Source organism: Schistocerca nitens, chromosome 3 (assembly GCF_023898315.1).
Source record: "Schistocerca nitens isolate TAMUIC-IGC-003100 chromosome 3, iqSchNite1.1, whole genome shotgun sequence".
Taxonomy (NCBI): domain Eukaryota; kingdom Metazoa; phylum Arthropoda; class Insecta; order Orthoptera; family Acrididae; genus Schistocerca; species Schistocerca nitens.
In genome coordinates this window covers 649002055-649018675 of record NC_064616.1, presented here as the reverse complement: position 1 = coordinate 649018675, position 16621 = coordinate 649002055, and the positions used below count along the sequence as shown (strand labels likewise).

At 42.4% G+C, this 16621-nt stretch overlaps 1 protein-coding gene across 7 annotated transcripts in view; it reads left to right on the top strand.

Moving 5' to 3' along the window:
• The window catches only part of LOC126248609 (ephrin type-B receptor 1-B), a 364329-nt gene that overhangs the window by 237892 nt on the left and 109816 nt on the right, over positions 1–16621 (top strand). For all 7 annotated transcript variants that reach the window (XM_049949753.1, XM_049949752.1, XM_049949749.1 and 4 more), the window contains 4 exons: positions 11545–11705; positions 11850–12119; positions 14536–14722; positions 15090–15198. In XM_049949753.1, coding sequence (XP_049805710.1) covers positions 11545–11705; positions 11850–12119; positions 14536–14722; positions 15090–15198 — 727 coding nt within the window. The remainder of the gene's footprint in view (positions 1–11544; positions 11706–11849; positions 12120–14535; positions 14723–15089; positions 15199–16621) is intronic.

Genomic DNA, 16621 nt, shown 5'->3' with positions numbered 1-16621 from the left:
GGAGGCGGTGTGCAGCCTTGTCGGGAAGTGACGTTGATGGGTGAAACAAGGAAACAAGTGGTTTGTGATCCGTAACAAGATGAAATTTTGTGCCATAGAGAAAAACACCAAACTTATGAAGAGCATAAATGATGGCCAAAGCTTCTTTCTCAATCTGAGAATACTTTTGTTGGGCATCCGTGAGCGTTTTGGAGGCATAAGCAATGGGTTGTTCCGAACCGTCAGAAAAACGGTGCGCAAGGACTGCCCCAACCCCGTAGTGAGAGGCGTCTGTAGCAAGGACAAGATGTTGGCCAGGTCGATAAGTAGCTAGGCACGGGGACTGTATCAGCATAGTCTTCAATTTCTGGAAAGCCGCGTCACATGACGCGGACCAGTGAAAAGGCACGTTTTTATGCAACAGGCGATGCAACGGCTGAGCCACCGACGCTGCAGACGGTAAAAACTTGTGATAGTATGCTATTTTCCCCAAGAAGGCCTGCAGTTCCTTAACAGACGTAGGGCGAGGAAGGGCATCGATCGCAGCGACAGTTTGTTGAAGCGGACGAATACCATCCCGAGAGAGTTGAAACCCCAAGTACGTGATAGATGCCTGAAAAAATTGTGATTTCTGAAGGTTACACTTAAGACCTGCAGTATGTAAGACAGTAAAAAGTGTGTGGAGATTTTGAAGATGTTCGTCAGTGGTGGAGCCCGTGACAACAATGTCGTCCATGTAATTGATACACCCAGGGACAGGGAGCAATAATTGTTCCAAGAATCGCTGAAAGAGAGCAGGGGCGCTAGCAACCCCGAATGGCAGGCGTTGGTATTGATAGAGGCCGAAAGGCGTGTTAAGGACCAGAAACTGCCGGGAAGCAGCGTCGAGAGGAAGTTGATGATAAGCTTCTGACAGGTCAATTTTAGAAAAATACTGCCCTCCAGCGAGTTTAGTGAACAGTTCTTCAGGACGGGGCATAGGGTAAGTGTCGATGAGGCATTGAGCATTTACCGTGGCTTTGAAATCGCCACAGAGACGAATAGCACCATTGGGCTTGGCAACTACAACGACAGGAGAGGACCACTCACTGGAAGTGACAGGAAGCAAGACCCCGGAAGTAGTGAGACGATCCAACTCCTGTTTGACCCGATCACGAAGGGCCACAGGAATGGGCCGAGCCCGAAAAAACTTAGGCCGAGCAGTGGGTTTGAGCGTGATATGAGCTTCAAAGTCGTGTGCACGGCCTAACCCAGGAGAAAAAATGGACGAAAAGGTCGTCGACAAAGAATCCAGTTTAGCATAAGGAATAGCGTCGGAGACAATATTGACAGAGTCATCTATGGAGAACCCAAAAACACGGAAGGCATCGAAACCAAAAAGATTTTCTGCGTTGCCCTGGTCGACCACAAATATGGGAACAGTGCGAACGACGGATTTGTAAGATACCTCAGCATTAAACTGTCCCAAGAGAGAAATCTTCTGTTTATTGTACGGCCGTAATTGCCGAGTGACAGGGGACAGGAGTGGAGAACCCAGTTGAAGATACGTCTGAGAATTAATTATAGTGGCGGCAGAACCGGTATCCACTTGCATGCGAACGTCTCGACCAAGGATTTGGACAGTGAGGAATAACTTCCCGGAAAGGGAAGAAGTGCAATTGACAGACAACACAGAATCAGAATCAGCGTCATGTTCATGGACGTCATTTATGCGGTCGGATTTACAAACGGAAGACACGTGACCTTTCTTTTTGCAATTGTGACACACAGCCCAACGTTGTGGACAATCCTCGCGTGAATGTTTCGTAAAACACCTTGGACATGAAGGAAGTTGCCGGGGATTTTGCTGCAGTTTCTTAGGGGTTTGTTTACGGCTTGGCCGAGGCTGCGCGTGGGAGCGCACTGCGGCCACGTCGGCCGGCGGGGACGCGCCGCGCGCGTCGTCAACAGCGCACAGAGGTTGTATTTCCCCGACGTCACCCCACGCTTCTATTTGTGCCCCAGCGGCGCGAGAAATTTCAAAAGACTGCGCAATGGAGAGAACTTCATCTAAAGTCGGATTCGCCAACTGAAGGGAACGTTGCCGAACTTCTTTGTCGGGCGCCGACCGGATAATAGCATCCCGTACCATGGAATCGGCATAGGATTCTTTGTGAACATCAGTAACAAAGTGACACTTTCGACTGAGGCCGTGAAGTTCAGCAGCCCAAGCGCGATAAGATTGATTGGGTTGTTTGTGACAACGATAAAAGGCAACACGAGAGGCTACCACATGCGTTTGCTTTTGAAAATAGACCGACAGAAGGGAACACATTTCAGCAAAGGACAAAGACGCAGGATCCTTCAAAGGGGCCAATTGCGACAACAACCGATACATTTGAGGCGAAATCCAGGAAAGGAACAGAGACTTACATGCTTGTTCGTCCGAGACATAAAATGCCAAGAAGTGCTGTCGAAGACGTTTTTCATAATCCGACCAGTCTTCTGCCGTCTCATCGTAAGGAGGAAAAGGAGGTACAGCCAACGACGAGAACCGGCCCGCATTTGACGCCGCGACGAAATCGCGAATCGCCGCCGTTAGAAGCGTTTGCTGTTCAAGGAGATTTTGCAAGAGTTGCTCGACAGTAGCCATGGAACCCTGTGAGTCAACGGTGAAAAGGAAAAATCCACTACCTCGTCGCCAATTGTTAGAACTTCTAGTTTAACAAGTATATTTAGGAACGACACTACAACACATATATGTCACAGAGTAAGTTAACATGTGTTCACGTTAGCGTTCAGATAAGCACTGAGTCTCAGTCTAGCGGCCGCTGCTCGGCTGGCCGTTTAGGTGGCGCCGCTGCTGCATGGCTGGCAGGCAGACAGCGCCGCACGTAGAGGACGTGCGTAATTGCGCGGCGGCACTTTATATGATCGGCGAGTCACAACACAAAAGAAGCAATGCTGTTCCAATTTGTCCGTAAGTCCATTGCACGGAAGCAGGTGAAGGGGTCCACCACTGTCTGAGTATTGACTGTTGATTTGAAATCTGCACAGAGCTGTAATCCACCGGACACCTTTTTTAGAGCAATCAGGGTGGGGGGGGGGGGGGGGGGGGTTGCCCACTGACTTGTGGAAACAGGTTGAATTACCCCAAACCCCAGTGTCTTGTCACCTTTGTAGTTCCTGCATGGTAAGATAATGAATGGCATGTGGGACAGGTCTAATGTGATGAAATATTGGCTGAGCATTATCCGTCAAGTGTTATATGAGCCTCAAAATCTCGAGCTTTCCCATATCCTACTTGAAATAATGGACTGTACTTGTTTCAGAATCTGTCGACACTTTCTTGAGGTACTGCAGCATTCAGTTGAAAGACAGTATCTCGAATAGCAAGAGCAAATAAATCAAAAGAATCAAAACCAACAATGTTCAGGCTGTCCCAGTAAAACATTACATGAAAAGACACTGTTTTGTTACTATTGTTGAACATCATTGGCAAGCTTCAAACACCTACTACGCGAATATGATGTCTGTTATATGCCAACAGCTTGATATGAGGTTGCTGCAGCAGTTGTCAGTGATGTAATGGAAGTACCTGTATCTAACTGCAGTTCCACTGCATGCCGAGTTACTTGGAAATGTAAATGTAGTTTGTTCAACCGTTGATGACTCACTGTTGAACGCTTTTGTTTGCATGAAGGTCGAGCCACTGATGGTGCCCCGTGCTCAGTCTCAACGAATATGGAATTGACTTCCATTGGAGAAAGCTGCAAGCAGGAATGTGACTGCTGCTAGGTGTGATGCTACATATGGATTGAATGCGGCTGCACTTGCTACAAGAAAAACGCATAGCCTCCCTGCACAGACACTGTTTACAGTCGTGCACACTGAAGCATTGTGGGCAGGACGTCCTAGTATTAGATTGGAAAGTGGAGTGTTTGTTAAACTAGGCTTTCCATTATGCATGAACTCTGATTGATTAGTGGAATGGTTGAGTTGCGCACATTTAACTACTGAAATGGCCGGATCCTACAAGTCAATTTCTGCCACATATAAAGTGTTCTGTGAGTCAATAATAGAGAGTGTTCCAGATTAGGATTAGATAATTTCAAAATTGCAGCGTGAATGCATGAGTCAGACACATATTGTGTAAAGCATCATGGAGCTTACCCATCACTGTGTGAAAGTCTACAAGAACATCTGAATTCACAATTCAGCTACCCAATGTTTGTTTGTTTGGTCAGATTACTTCTGTAATCAAAGTAACTTCTAATGGGCATCTGTGACATGCACCTGAGATTCAAATTATGCATCCAGTCACACCATTAATGACTCGTAATCTATGTTCTCCAGATGAGAGTCTGGGAATAATTTAGGGCACAAATTAAATACTTCAGCACCCGCATCAGCAATAAAATAGGTTTTGTACTGCAGACCTTGTATGCTGTAAAAAGAGAAGTGTGCCTCAGTTTGCACATGGTATTTGGCCCAATTCTCTTGCTGACCAACAAATTCTCGAAACTTAGGTGCAGAAGGCGCTATTTGTGACATGGTTACTACCTGTGTCAGTCAGGTGATACTCTGCAGCAGTAGTTGAATCTGCTGCCCCTGTAACTGAACAGATTGTGACAGAGAAAGTTCTGGTTATGGAACAGGCATGATAACTCAACAAGAGCACACAAACACAGTAAACGAAATGTTGCCACTTGTTGGAGTAAGAACACAGAACAATAGGTTCCAAAACAATTCATCACCAGTGTTGTTGAAACATTCAGTCTTAAAACAATAAATAATGGTGACACAGTTCTAAACAAATTGTTTATTATTGAAGGAAAACACATTACTTGTTTAGTAGACGTGGCTCAGATGTGGAATGGCACAGCGGTGGGCATAAATCCAGTTTTAACACAAAACTCTGTGTGCGGTACAGTAAGTAGGCAGATACATGCTGCATAGACTACGTGGACAGTACTTTGTCCAATGACATTTGATGACACATTCGAGTAGCTTCATGGTAAAAGACTCGTGGCTGAACACAGACTGAATCTAGAGTTCTGAGGCCAGACATAAATAACAGCCAGCTGCAGCAGTGCTGCAAAGCTTCCTCATATGTGTAGCCCTCAGCCGCATTATGGTTGACTGTACTGGCTGGTTGCTATGCTTCCAGTAGACCCTGGTGGTGCCAACCTTGAGCCTCACAATGTGAGATATCGAGCCTGACACCACAGGCCACATGTGGCACACATCTATATGGACTATCTGTGTGATGCTGAGGTGCTTCTTTGGCCAGCAAGATCCTGATATCTGTCCCCAACAGAACATGTGTGAGGCCAGCTCAGGCATCAAGAGAGTAATGCACCCTCTCAAAAACCCAACTTTTTTCAAATTTCAGTGAGTTAAGGTGGAACGGGGCCAGCAACTGAAAGTCAGAAATACAGGTAGAAGGGAGGTTTAAAGTGCCCACTTTGTAACAACTGTCTACACTTGCCACTGCACTCCCTATTAAGTAGCTATTACCTGTTGATACACTTTTGCAAGCCTCCTGGAGCTTCACGAAAACACCTTTTGACTAGAGGCAGCACATCTTATGTGGGTAATGGAAACATTAAATGTGAAATATTTTATATAGCCTCTTATGAAATTTTGTTTCAGAACTAGAATGAAAGTGTTGTGTGTGGGAGCCTCTTAGAAAGAATTTATTGTGTATACAAGGGGTCCCAAACCTCTAGGATTAAAGTACGCAGATGACAGAGTTTCCTGAACTGAATACAATGAGATGAGAAACTAATTCTTAGAAATAAAATGAAAGCTAAACCTCATAATGGCTACAACTGATGACTACCAGTCTCACTGCATACGTTACAGTGGCTCCATTAAGTTTTGTATCACACTACCCCTGTTGTCATCTGTATAATTAGAGAGGTGGTTAAGACTCAGTCAGCTAATTCCTCATTAGCCCATAAAGCCTGCAGGAAACTGAAGAGAGAGTAGTTGATTCCCACACTCTGTATCCATCTATGTCACAAGGTGTTCCCTTAGGCTGTTTCATAAGGCCATAATGGCCCTTCAGCAGTGCTCCTATTAAATGAGTAAAAACTTTTTGTCTTCCTCTCAGAATCTTGTTACTTGTATCAAGTATTTTTATCAACATTCAATTATATCGGTGCTCCCTGTCAGAATATTTTGTGTGTTTCCAGACTTCTTCCAGTGACTGCCAAGAAAAATAGATCTTTTATTTTACAGTAAGAAGTAGTTTGCATAATGTTGACAAATTTTTTTGTTCATAAAAATGCCCATCATTTGTCAAGTTACTAATTTGTTGAACTGTTCATAAAGCTGGGTTTCCTTTTAAACTGCTAAGTGTGCTTCCTTAGTGATTCCCATAAAAGTGGTTTATTTTGGTGTTCCTTTGTGATGTACTCAATTTTTGTCATGGCATGATTGATGTTTAAATAGATTAACAGTCCATTGATTGGGACTCATAGTATTACGTAACAGTTCTTGTTGTGCCACCTCTTTAATACAAGCACTAATCACATTACAAAAACTGAACACTCTCTACTTGGCAAATACCTTCTGCGCATATTGTGCACATTCTGTTGTAAGGTACTAAGCTTATACACTACCTCATCTCACAAAATAACTGGTTATCTCGCTAAGTGTGTGAATAGGACTATATGATTTTAGTAACTAATATAATCATCACAAAAGACGAACATGAAGATACTCCACGTAAATCACCGCGCTATATTATTAGAAACAAACTGATTGTTAGTGTACCTGAACAGGAGTTATAGCATCCTTCCAGGAAATACCACTTGCCTCATCACAAACTCTGCTCATTCTTCAGCCTACAGACAGCTCATACTGGGATTTCATACACCAGTAAAAATGAAATGGGCATATGGCATTGATGGCCCGGAGTTCCCACCTGGTTAAGTTCAACCACTGAGTTGCAAGTCTTTCCAGCTGATTCCACATTGAGTGACTTGCGTGTTGATGATAATGAAGTGATGATGAGGACAACACAACACCCCGTCCTCAAGTGGAGAAAATCTCTGACCTGGGCAGGAATCGAACCCGAGTTTGTTGGATGGCAGTCAGACACGCTGACCATTCAGCTAAGGGGCGAACTATACACCAGTGATTTCAAGCTACACCATTGGAAAAAATCATAGTGCACTATTGATGAGATGGCACTGCTCCTTCCAGTCACACAATGAGTTTATTCATTGTTCAGACACTTGTACAAAAGAAGTCCTATGAATGGAAACTGGAAATTCGGCATAATCCATTGACAGAATTGAACTGGAGATTGAAATCATTTGGCCCAATCTATTGCACTTATTGTTAACAATAGAGGTATAGTTGTTAGTCGACTAGTACTTTCCACTCTTTATTCACCTCACGGGAAAGTTAATGGGTGTTTATTGATGAAACTTCTCACAATAATCTAACATCATGTCCTCAAATTATACTATGTGAACAGTGCTTTGTTGAGAACCTTGGCCATCTCTCTGTAGCTTGAACTACCTACTTTCTCGTAAATTTGTATCCACAGTGATACATCTCTTCAAATTAGGATAACACTTGTTGTGAAACATATTTCTCTGCACATCTGGTCAACACATCCTGTTACACCATGCATTAAACACATGTTTACAAGTTCCTGCAACAAGTAATGCTCCATCTTCAACAACTAATCATGAGCATTAAGCAGTGGTAAACTTAAGCCTAGACATGATAGAACCTCCAACATCAATGCAGCAGGCAACTGATATTGCTCATGCAAAACCTTGTAGTACTTGAAATATTCTTTCAACCACTAGTTCTTTATTTTAAAATACAGTACTCTGACAAGCATCCTCTACCTTCTGTGTAATTTTGAACCTACAAATTGGGAAAACCTGCAGCCATCCATTCCAGTGCCCTCTGTTCAGACAATGGCAGGTTGGGACTGGTATGGAACATCTCCAGTTACACTATTATTATTATGGGACATCACTTCCAAAGGCATTTTAAAGCTACTACCAGCTTCACCACCGACCACCTCCTTTCCCCAGGGAGGAATCTCTTCACCCCATCTGTCTGCAGCTAGTGTACATCGACTGGTCTGATGTGACAGTGTTTTTAAAAGTGTTTGTAAATTGTGTAACTGAGGCAAGACTTGGGAATCAGCCTGGTATTTACCTCGTTGGATGTGGAAAACCTCCTAAAATCGACATCTGGTCAGCCGGCACACCGGCCTGTGTCATTAATTCACCATGTGGATTTGATCTGGGGCTGGTGCCCCTCCAGTGTCCCAGAAGTGGGCTCTTCACCTGTATAAATCAAAATCTAATTTTCTTCTTGTGTACGGTTGTGGTGTTTATTTCTTGGGCTACTTTTCATCTCATAATCACACTCAAATGCACCTTCTGGGGTTAGGTTTACATTTATTGAGTGTTTTCATTTATAAAAAAGGTCCTCTGTTGATTAATCTCAATTAGTGAGACATGCACTCAGCTGTGGTTTCAATGCCACATGTGGAAAGGACCAGTATAGGACTATTAATTAACGGAGATACAGTGAGGGTCATTGCACTGTCTGCTTACATAGTACAGACTTAATGGGAGGAACTGATGTAGCTATAGTGCTTTCAGTGACATGGTTCATTGACTGTAGATGCTTTGAAAGTTTTTGACCTGGGATAAATTGAAGAGGTGGATTAATTTTATATATTACAGTAGTTACTCTTAGTTCATGAAATAAAGAAGTAAAATTGTTTCCAGAATGAGATTTTCACTCTGCAGCAGAGTGTGCACTGGTATGAAACCTGCTGGCAGATTAAAATTGTGTGCCGGACCAAGACTCAAACTCGGGACCTTTACCTTTTGCGGACAAGTATGGTAGAGCACTTGCCCATGAAAGGCAAAGGTCCCGAGTTCAAGTCTCGGTCAGGCACACAGTTTTAATCTGCCAGCAAGTTTCAGTAAAATTGTTGATCTAAGTTATTTTGATGATGGCCTGCAAATGGGTTTTGTGACTATGGGATGAAGGTGTCATACAAGACCCTCTCTTATATGTAATTAATGTGCCTTGTCAAAGTGCATCTGACAACCTGTGAACCAGTTGGAAATACTTTACTGTGTCAGTGATGTGAATGATAAATGTTGTAATACACCAAATTGCATTTGTCAGATGTATGTTGAGTTGAAGTTACTCAACTGCCCATTGTGCATACTACAGGATGTATCAAAAAGAATCATCTAATTTGGCATGTCTATATTTCTGAAACTAATAAACATATACAATGAACTTTGTTTTTTGATGAACAGGAAACTCAAAAAGTTTTTTTTCATACCTTTTCGTAGATGTTCAATATGCCTCACTTGAGATGCACAGCACATATCAGTGCAGTATTCAAATTGTTCCCACACTGCAGTGAGCATATCTCGAGTTACAGCTTCCACATCTGCTGTTATGTGACGTCTCAGTTCATTCACTGTTGTTGGTAACGGAGGCACATAAACAGAGTCTTTAATAAACCCCCACAAGAAATAATCACATACAGTCAGGTCCAGTGACTTTGGAGGTCAGTAATACAAGGATGAATCATTTGGTCCAGTGCAACTGATCCATCATTCGGTAATCCTTTGATTTAAAAATCCCCGCACTTCCAGATGCCTTTGTGCGGTGCCCCATCCTGTTGGTGAACGAAGTTGTTCGTATCAGTCTCCAACTGTGGGAAAAGGAAGTTCTTAAGCATATCAAGATATGAGCTTCCTGTAACAGTGTTCTTAGCAAAGGAAAATGGGCCATAAACCTTTTCCTGTGAAACTGCACAAAACACATAACATTTTGGAGAGTCCCTCTCATGTTGTACAACTTCATGTGGTTGTTCCGTACCCCATGTCCTCACATTGTTACAGTTTACCTGTCCATTTAAATGGAATGTTGCCTCATCACTAAACACTAAGCATGGAAGAAAATGTATCATCCTCAATCTTGCCAAGAACTTATTAGAATTGAAGTGGGAACCAGGTAAAACTCGAGAGACCGATGACCTCACAGTTTGGTCCCTTAGGAATTTAAAAAAAAAAAAAAAGAAACCTCGAGAGTTTGCTCTTACCAACAGTATGTTGTTCACATCTCAACATAATAGTTATGATATTTTTAAATTGGATGATTCTTTTTGATACACCCATATCGATTTGTTGGTTGTTATGATGTAAATTATGTATTTTGCTGCAATTTCTGTGTTACTGACGCATGTATAATGGCAGTATGTAATATAACTTTGTCGGTGCATGAGAAACAGTGGGCTGTAATCGAGTTTCCTACTGAACGCACAAATTCAGAGAGTTTGTTCACAATTGGAGCACCCTCTCCATCAGCATGTTTTGTTCATACAGATTGTATACCATACACTCAACATGAGCACATATGCTGCTTGTGAAACATAAAAATGGTTGTCCATTTCATTCCCCACGTGGATCAACAGGTCCCTGTTAATTGAATCAACAGCTTCAACAGTTCAAGTTGTCAAGAGTAGCCGCTATAAGTGGGACCAAGACTGTCTTTTATGTTAAAAAAAGGCAAGATGTAAGGTCTGTCGACCTGGCATGCCAAAAATATCTTGGATATGCTCAACATTTTCATCAGACATGCATGGCTGACCTGTGCCTTTGCATATATAACCAACTTCCAAGAATTTTTTATACTGGCCACAAACCTGGTTGTGGAATGGTGGCTTCTTGCTGAATCAACAGAGTAATGCATGTTGCACTTGAACAATGGATTGGCTTCACACAAATTCCAACACATAAAATGATTTATCTCGTGGTATAGTCGCCATGTTGGTACAAGAAAACAACAGCACAGGTGTGCGAAAGCTTTGAACCTTCCTCTGTCTAGTGACATGCACAATGTGTTTCTATTTCTTATTCTGGTACCACACGCGGCGGAATTCGAATCCCTGCCGGACGTCATGGACATCGAAGACCCCTAGAGGTCTCTGCACCATCGCGCTGTAAGCTGTGGCGGCGCACGCCTCCTGGCCCGCATTTAGTGTGAGGGCGCCACAGTGGAACACATGGTTCCAGCGGCCAATAGCGGCACCCTCAATAGAGTATTTAAGCGCCTGTCTCTCGCTCAGCCAGCGAGTCTTATCGTTGCGTGAGTCTTGACATATCGCCTCGACAACAGACAGCGTGTTGACCGTTCTTTGTTTTCATTACTAGTGGACGTCTTGGATTCGTTTGGTTGTCTCTGTCACTCCGTTGCTTCTTGCATGTTGTCGTCATAAGATCTCTCTCGTCTGTCGTTGTTTCGTGTTCGTCCTTTCTGTTCATTTGTTTGTTTGCGGGCCGCTCTCTGTTTGATCCCGTCGCACTTTCTTGGCCACCCCACGACCAGAACGGTCGCGGTTACAACACTTATAGTTTGTCTGTAATTCCTTTTATAGTTTGTCCGGAATACTTGTAAATAATTGAAATCTGCCCTTTCTTTTTGAATTACCCTGCATAAAGGTAACAGATAATAATGTAATAAATAAATAAATTTCATTCTTAGTTCCACATTTTTGTTTGTTGCACATTTCAGAACCTCCATCACCTCCAAGAAATGTAACAATTAATTTTGTCGACCAGTCAACTGTCATGTTATCATGGCATGTGCCAAGCTTTCAAGGCGGGAGGGATGACATTGTTTACAGAGTGGACTGTGATGTTTGTGTTCCTGGAGTCGCTTACATTCCAAATACTGTAAGTATTACTTTACATTCTTTCATGACAGCAGAACATGGAACCATTGCTGTATAGCAATTTTGAAACAACTTATGAATTCATCAGTGTGTTGCTACATTTAACTTTTACTACTTATTTACTGATTTCATTTTATTTTGGCAGGATGTGTTTAATGACACAAAAATAACAATCAGTGGACTGAATCCTGTAACAACATATCATTTCAAAGTTTATGCTGAAAATGGTGTTTCCGAACTGGCAGGAAGTAATGAGTATGTAGAAATTGCTGTTACAACAGAAGCCTCAGTGCAGTCTTCAGTACAAAATGTCAGAGCCACCAACGTACAGAATATGGGGATGACGATAGAGTGGGATCCTCCTGTCACAAATGATGGTGCTGACCCAGAGAATGATGTGGTTGAAATATATGAGGTAATCAGTTATTGCTCAGCAATGGTTGAAAGCTGTGCTAATTGCGTTGCTGTTATATTATCTAAGCTAAACTGTACAGTGTTTGTCTAAAAATCCACAGGTGAATCAGTTAAAATATTGTTGTTGTGGTGGTGGTAGTAGTTCTGTTGTTGCTGCTTCTCTTCCAAAGGAATCTCAATTTGGAAGAGAGCTCATGAGCTTTAAATTTCTCTGTACATTAAAGCCTCATTCCAGTGTAGCAGTTCAGTTTCTGATAGCTTTCCTTGTGTTTGTATACCATAAACTTCATAACATTAAATATAGTTCTTAAAATGCAGATAGAATAATGTCAAAAATGCATGCACTAGTGAATAAATGTAGATTTTGTGCACTCGCATATTTTAAAAGGAGTTGAGACTGAACCAGGAAGTATAATAATAAAGATGACACACACCTTAGCTACAGCCAAGTGAGTGGGGGCAGTGATTAGCACACTAAACTTTCATTCAGGAGGAATGGGATTCAGATCCACAACCATTTACCCAAATTTAGATCTTCTGTGATTTCCCTAAATCATTTAAGTTGATAGCCGGGATGGTTTCTTTTAAATGGCCACAGCTGATTCCCTATCTCACCTTTAGTGGTTGCGTTGAGCTATGACCACTACGCTGACGCCACTGTTGCCGGGTGGTCACTCCTTTCTACGAAGTGGCATATGTGGATACAGGAAACTGTAGAATGGGATTTTCCCACACTGTGGAGATCACAAAGTTGATACTCAACAACAACATTCTGTATTAGTCAGTTCGTCCACACAAAAGGTTGAAGTCTGCAGGAACCAGCTTTGGTTAGTGGACGGTACTTGAGTATACTGTGGCAGTGGAATTCTATGACAGTAGAACAGAGGCTGGTGGTGAGGGTGCTCTTGCTGATGCAAGTCAGGAGTCAGCTCTGCCACAAGCATGGTCTGACAGCAGGTTTGACATACATGGCACGTGTCCCAAGGCATATTGTCGAAATGTGCAGATTCTTCGAGTTGAACCCAGGACTCTCGGAGAGCAGCTGGAGCACCAGACGGTGGCACTCAAGCATGTGGACTCACCTCAGGAATATAGTTCAAAGTCAGGAGTGGAATGCCCGTGCCTTCTATTCATGATATTAACAGCTGCTTGCCTAACTCTTACCACATGAAAAACATTGCATTTTCACTGACCACGTTAAAGTGATGCCGCAGATTGTAGCTCCATAATGACGCTCGTAGGTATCGGCTCTCGTGACACCACTGTGTAGGGGTTGAATTATCCTGTGACCGCAACACTGACACCAGGAATTCAGTCCAGCCACTCCTGTCTCGAAAGTGGGACATGTGAGGAGGTATAGGACAGAAACGCCCAGTGCCACATCAAGTGGGGATGTTGAGAATACTTACTCAACAGCAATATTCTTTATTAATCAACACTTCTGCACAGGAGATTGATGGCTGTGGTCGTGGCTAGAGGATGGGATGTGAGTACACTGTGACAGCCTAATGCTGTGGTAGCTGAAGAGCAGCTGTTGGTGACGCCACTCTTGCCAATGCAAGTTGGGAGTCAGCTCCGCCACAGTTGTGGCTAGACAGTGCTGTTAGCATAAGCTGCATGCAGCCCGAGATGGCTGGCTGGAGTTAGCAAGATTGAACCCAGGACTCTTGTAGAGCGGCCGGAGTATAAGGCAACAGCACCCGATGGGTGGCCTTGTGTCGGTGGATCCAGTTCAGCGCCCAGAACTGTCAGGGCTACCTGGTGGATCACAGATCAGCAGCTTCACCTAGCTGATGCCAGATGAGGCTTTAGCAACAAGGTCACACATTTGAACTAGGACCGAAGCACAGAAGGCGCTGTTCGAATGCGAGGCCTGGTGGAAGTGCCACTAGTGCTGCTACCGGGTGAGTCGGGGATATTTATACTCAGTCGGGCTGGGTGTGTTATGACAAAAGGAAACCTCCCATCATGTAGGCAGCTGTGGAAACACTGCATTGTGCCACAATGTGTAGCAGTATAGTCCACTGCTGGCCGTAGAAGGCTGCATTGCAAAATGTCACGGTAGCATTATTACAGCAGCCAGCAGCAACGTTATGTAGATGGCTGGCCTGCATATTCCTTGGCTGGTAGGACAGCCTGACTGAGACTGATGTTGCAATATGTCCTTATCTGACCTATGTATGACTTCATCTGTAATGACTTCATCATTGATAGCATGTTAAACTGTAATCTTTGTTCTGTCCTTAGTTATTTAGTTTCATACCAAGTAAAGATTCTAAAATATGCAAAACTATGTTACAGCTGGGAATATGTAAGGGAAAAGTTGCTTAAATTGTTATATACCCATTTCTCTGCCCTGATCACTTGAAAGAAGGTTTGAGAGAGAAGTATAGCTTCAAGGTTGTCAATTGTTACAGGTGCGCTACTTTGTTCGCAATGACGACACAAATGCTACGAGTACCTTAACGAAGGAGCAGAAAGTAACGTACACTGGATTACGACAAAGGACGGAATATGGATTTCAGGTCAGAGCCAAGACTGTTCATGGCTGGGGGGAATTCAGCCCTGTCATTTATAAAACAACTGGCCATGTTATGGGAAGAGGTAAGTTTAGGTTGTAACGAGCTGTATGTTCTCCATGTATGTATAATAGTAGCTACAAACTAAAGTGAGACTTAATAAATCTGTACTGTATGTTTGCTTTTGCAGTAGATCATAGTTTAATCACTTTCAATTTAGTTACTCCCATACTTTGTTTACTTGAGATCAAACAAGAAACTACATTGAAAAGTTAGAAATCTGTTGGAAACCTAATTATAATTTCCTATCTCTCTCTCTCTCTCTCTTTCAAATTACCTATAACCTGATTGCCATACCAAACGTTTATGTTTGCCAAAATTGACATTTCTAGCTCTCCTAAGTATTAATTCCTCATTTATTAAATATTCTTTTTTTTGTGCTTTTTTTGCAGCATATGTGGGTGATGATAATATGCAAGTGCGCTTGATAGCTGGAGCAACTGTTGGTGTAGTTGTGTTCTTGGTCATCATAATCATCATAACTGTAGTGTTACTGAGAAGGTGAGCTGTCATATTAAACAAAACTCCCATTTTAATTGATTGTCTTGTTAATAATTCTGAAAGAATTCTGAACGTCACAAGAAATAGCATTTTGCTTATGTTGCTTTTTTGTAGTATTATTTTTCTGTGTACTACCAATGAAAATACTGTTAGGAAAAAAGAAGGAAATAGGTTCAGTCAGACTAAATAAAAGCACTTTTCTTTAAAATGGGCAGTGAAAGTGCCAATGAGTATGCACTGAAAACTGCAGTGGGACTGCCCAAACCACACCCACACACACAAGACAGATCTCCAGTTTTCATAACACAGAAAGCAAAGAAAATGAGTGCAGAGAGTGTAGCAGTAGTGAGATGATGATGCAAGAGAAGAAAGTTGCACAGTTGGATTGTGTTAATTTAGGATTACAACGAAGATAATTATTGTATAAAGACAGCCACTTGCTGTTTTGGGAGAGAGGTGGGTTGCGCTTAATGTGGATTGCACCATTCATCACCCTTATGAGTCAACTTCTTACCTATTTCAGTCTCCTGCTTGTTTTCCTAGTTCTTATTCTGCCCCTACAGTTGACAACACTTCTGAAGGCAAGCAACGCTTTTGAGACAGCGCCCGAGTCTCTCTCGTACACTGGTAGAGCCAGTGCCAGAGTGAAAGTCCGTGCCCTCTTCAAACAAAACATTGAGACACATTTTCAGAAACAAATTTGATCTAATCGCCAACTACCGTATTTACTCAAATCCAAGCCGCACTTTTTTCCGGTTTTTGTAGTCCAAAAAACCACCTGCGGTTTAGAATTGAGTGCAAAGTAAGCGGAAGTTCTGGAAAATGTTGGTAGGTGCCGCCACAATTAACTTCTGCCGTCGAATACATGTAGCGCTACACAGGTATGCTTTGCAGGCACAAAGATAAATACTGGTGCCAAAACCTTTAAAAAAAAAAAAAAAAAATAAAAAAAAAAATGGAAGACGAGCTTTTTTCTCCGCCCTGAGTTTCGACCACTGCATTTTCATACATTATCCAACAAAGTAAATACAAATTCTGTATTGTGCATCTTCGAGTGTAGCAGCATTTCAAAGTACTACGAAAATCCGACTGGCAAGACTGTTTGGGATGTTTGTCAATATGGCCAACTCTGCATTCTGAATTTTTTCCTACCTGTGAGAAGAGATGATTGCTAAAAGGAACTTTAATGAATTGTGAATCACCTGCACTATTCTCTTCACCATAAGAATAATATGAATATAAACATTTTGCCATGTATTCTTTTGTGTTTGCTTCTATCTCATTTTAATCCTACAGATTTTTAAATCTACGATGACTAATTTCTGTGCAGAATGTAATGTACTAAAGAGGCGTCTGCAGAGATTTTCAAATGGAGAAAATGTTTCGCTAAACTCTCGTTCAGAAGATCTTCTATCATACGCAG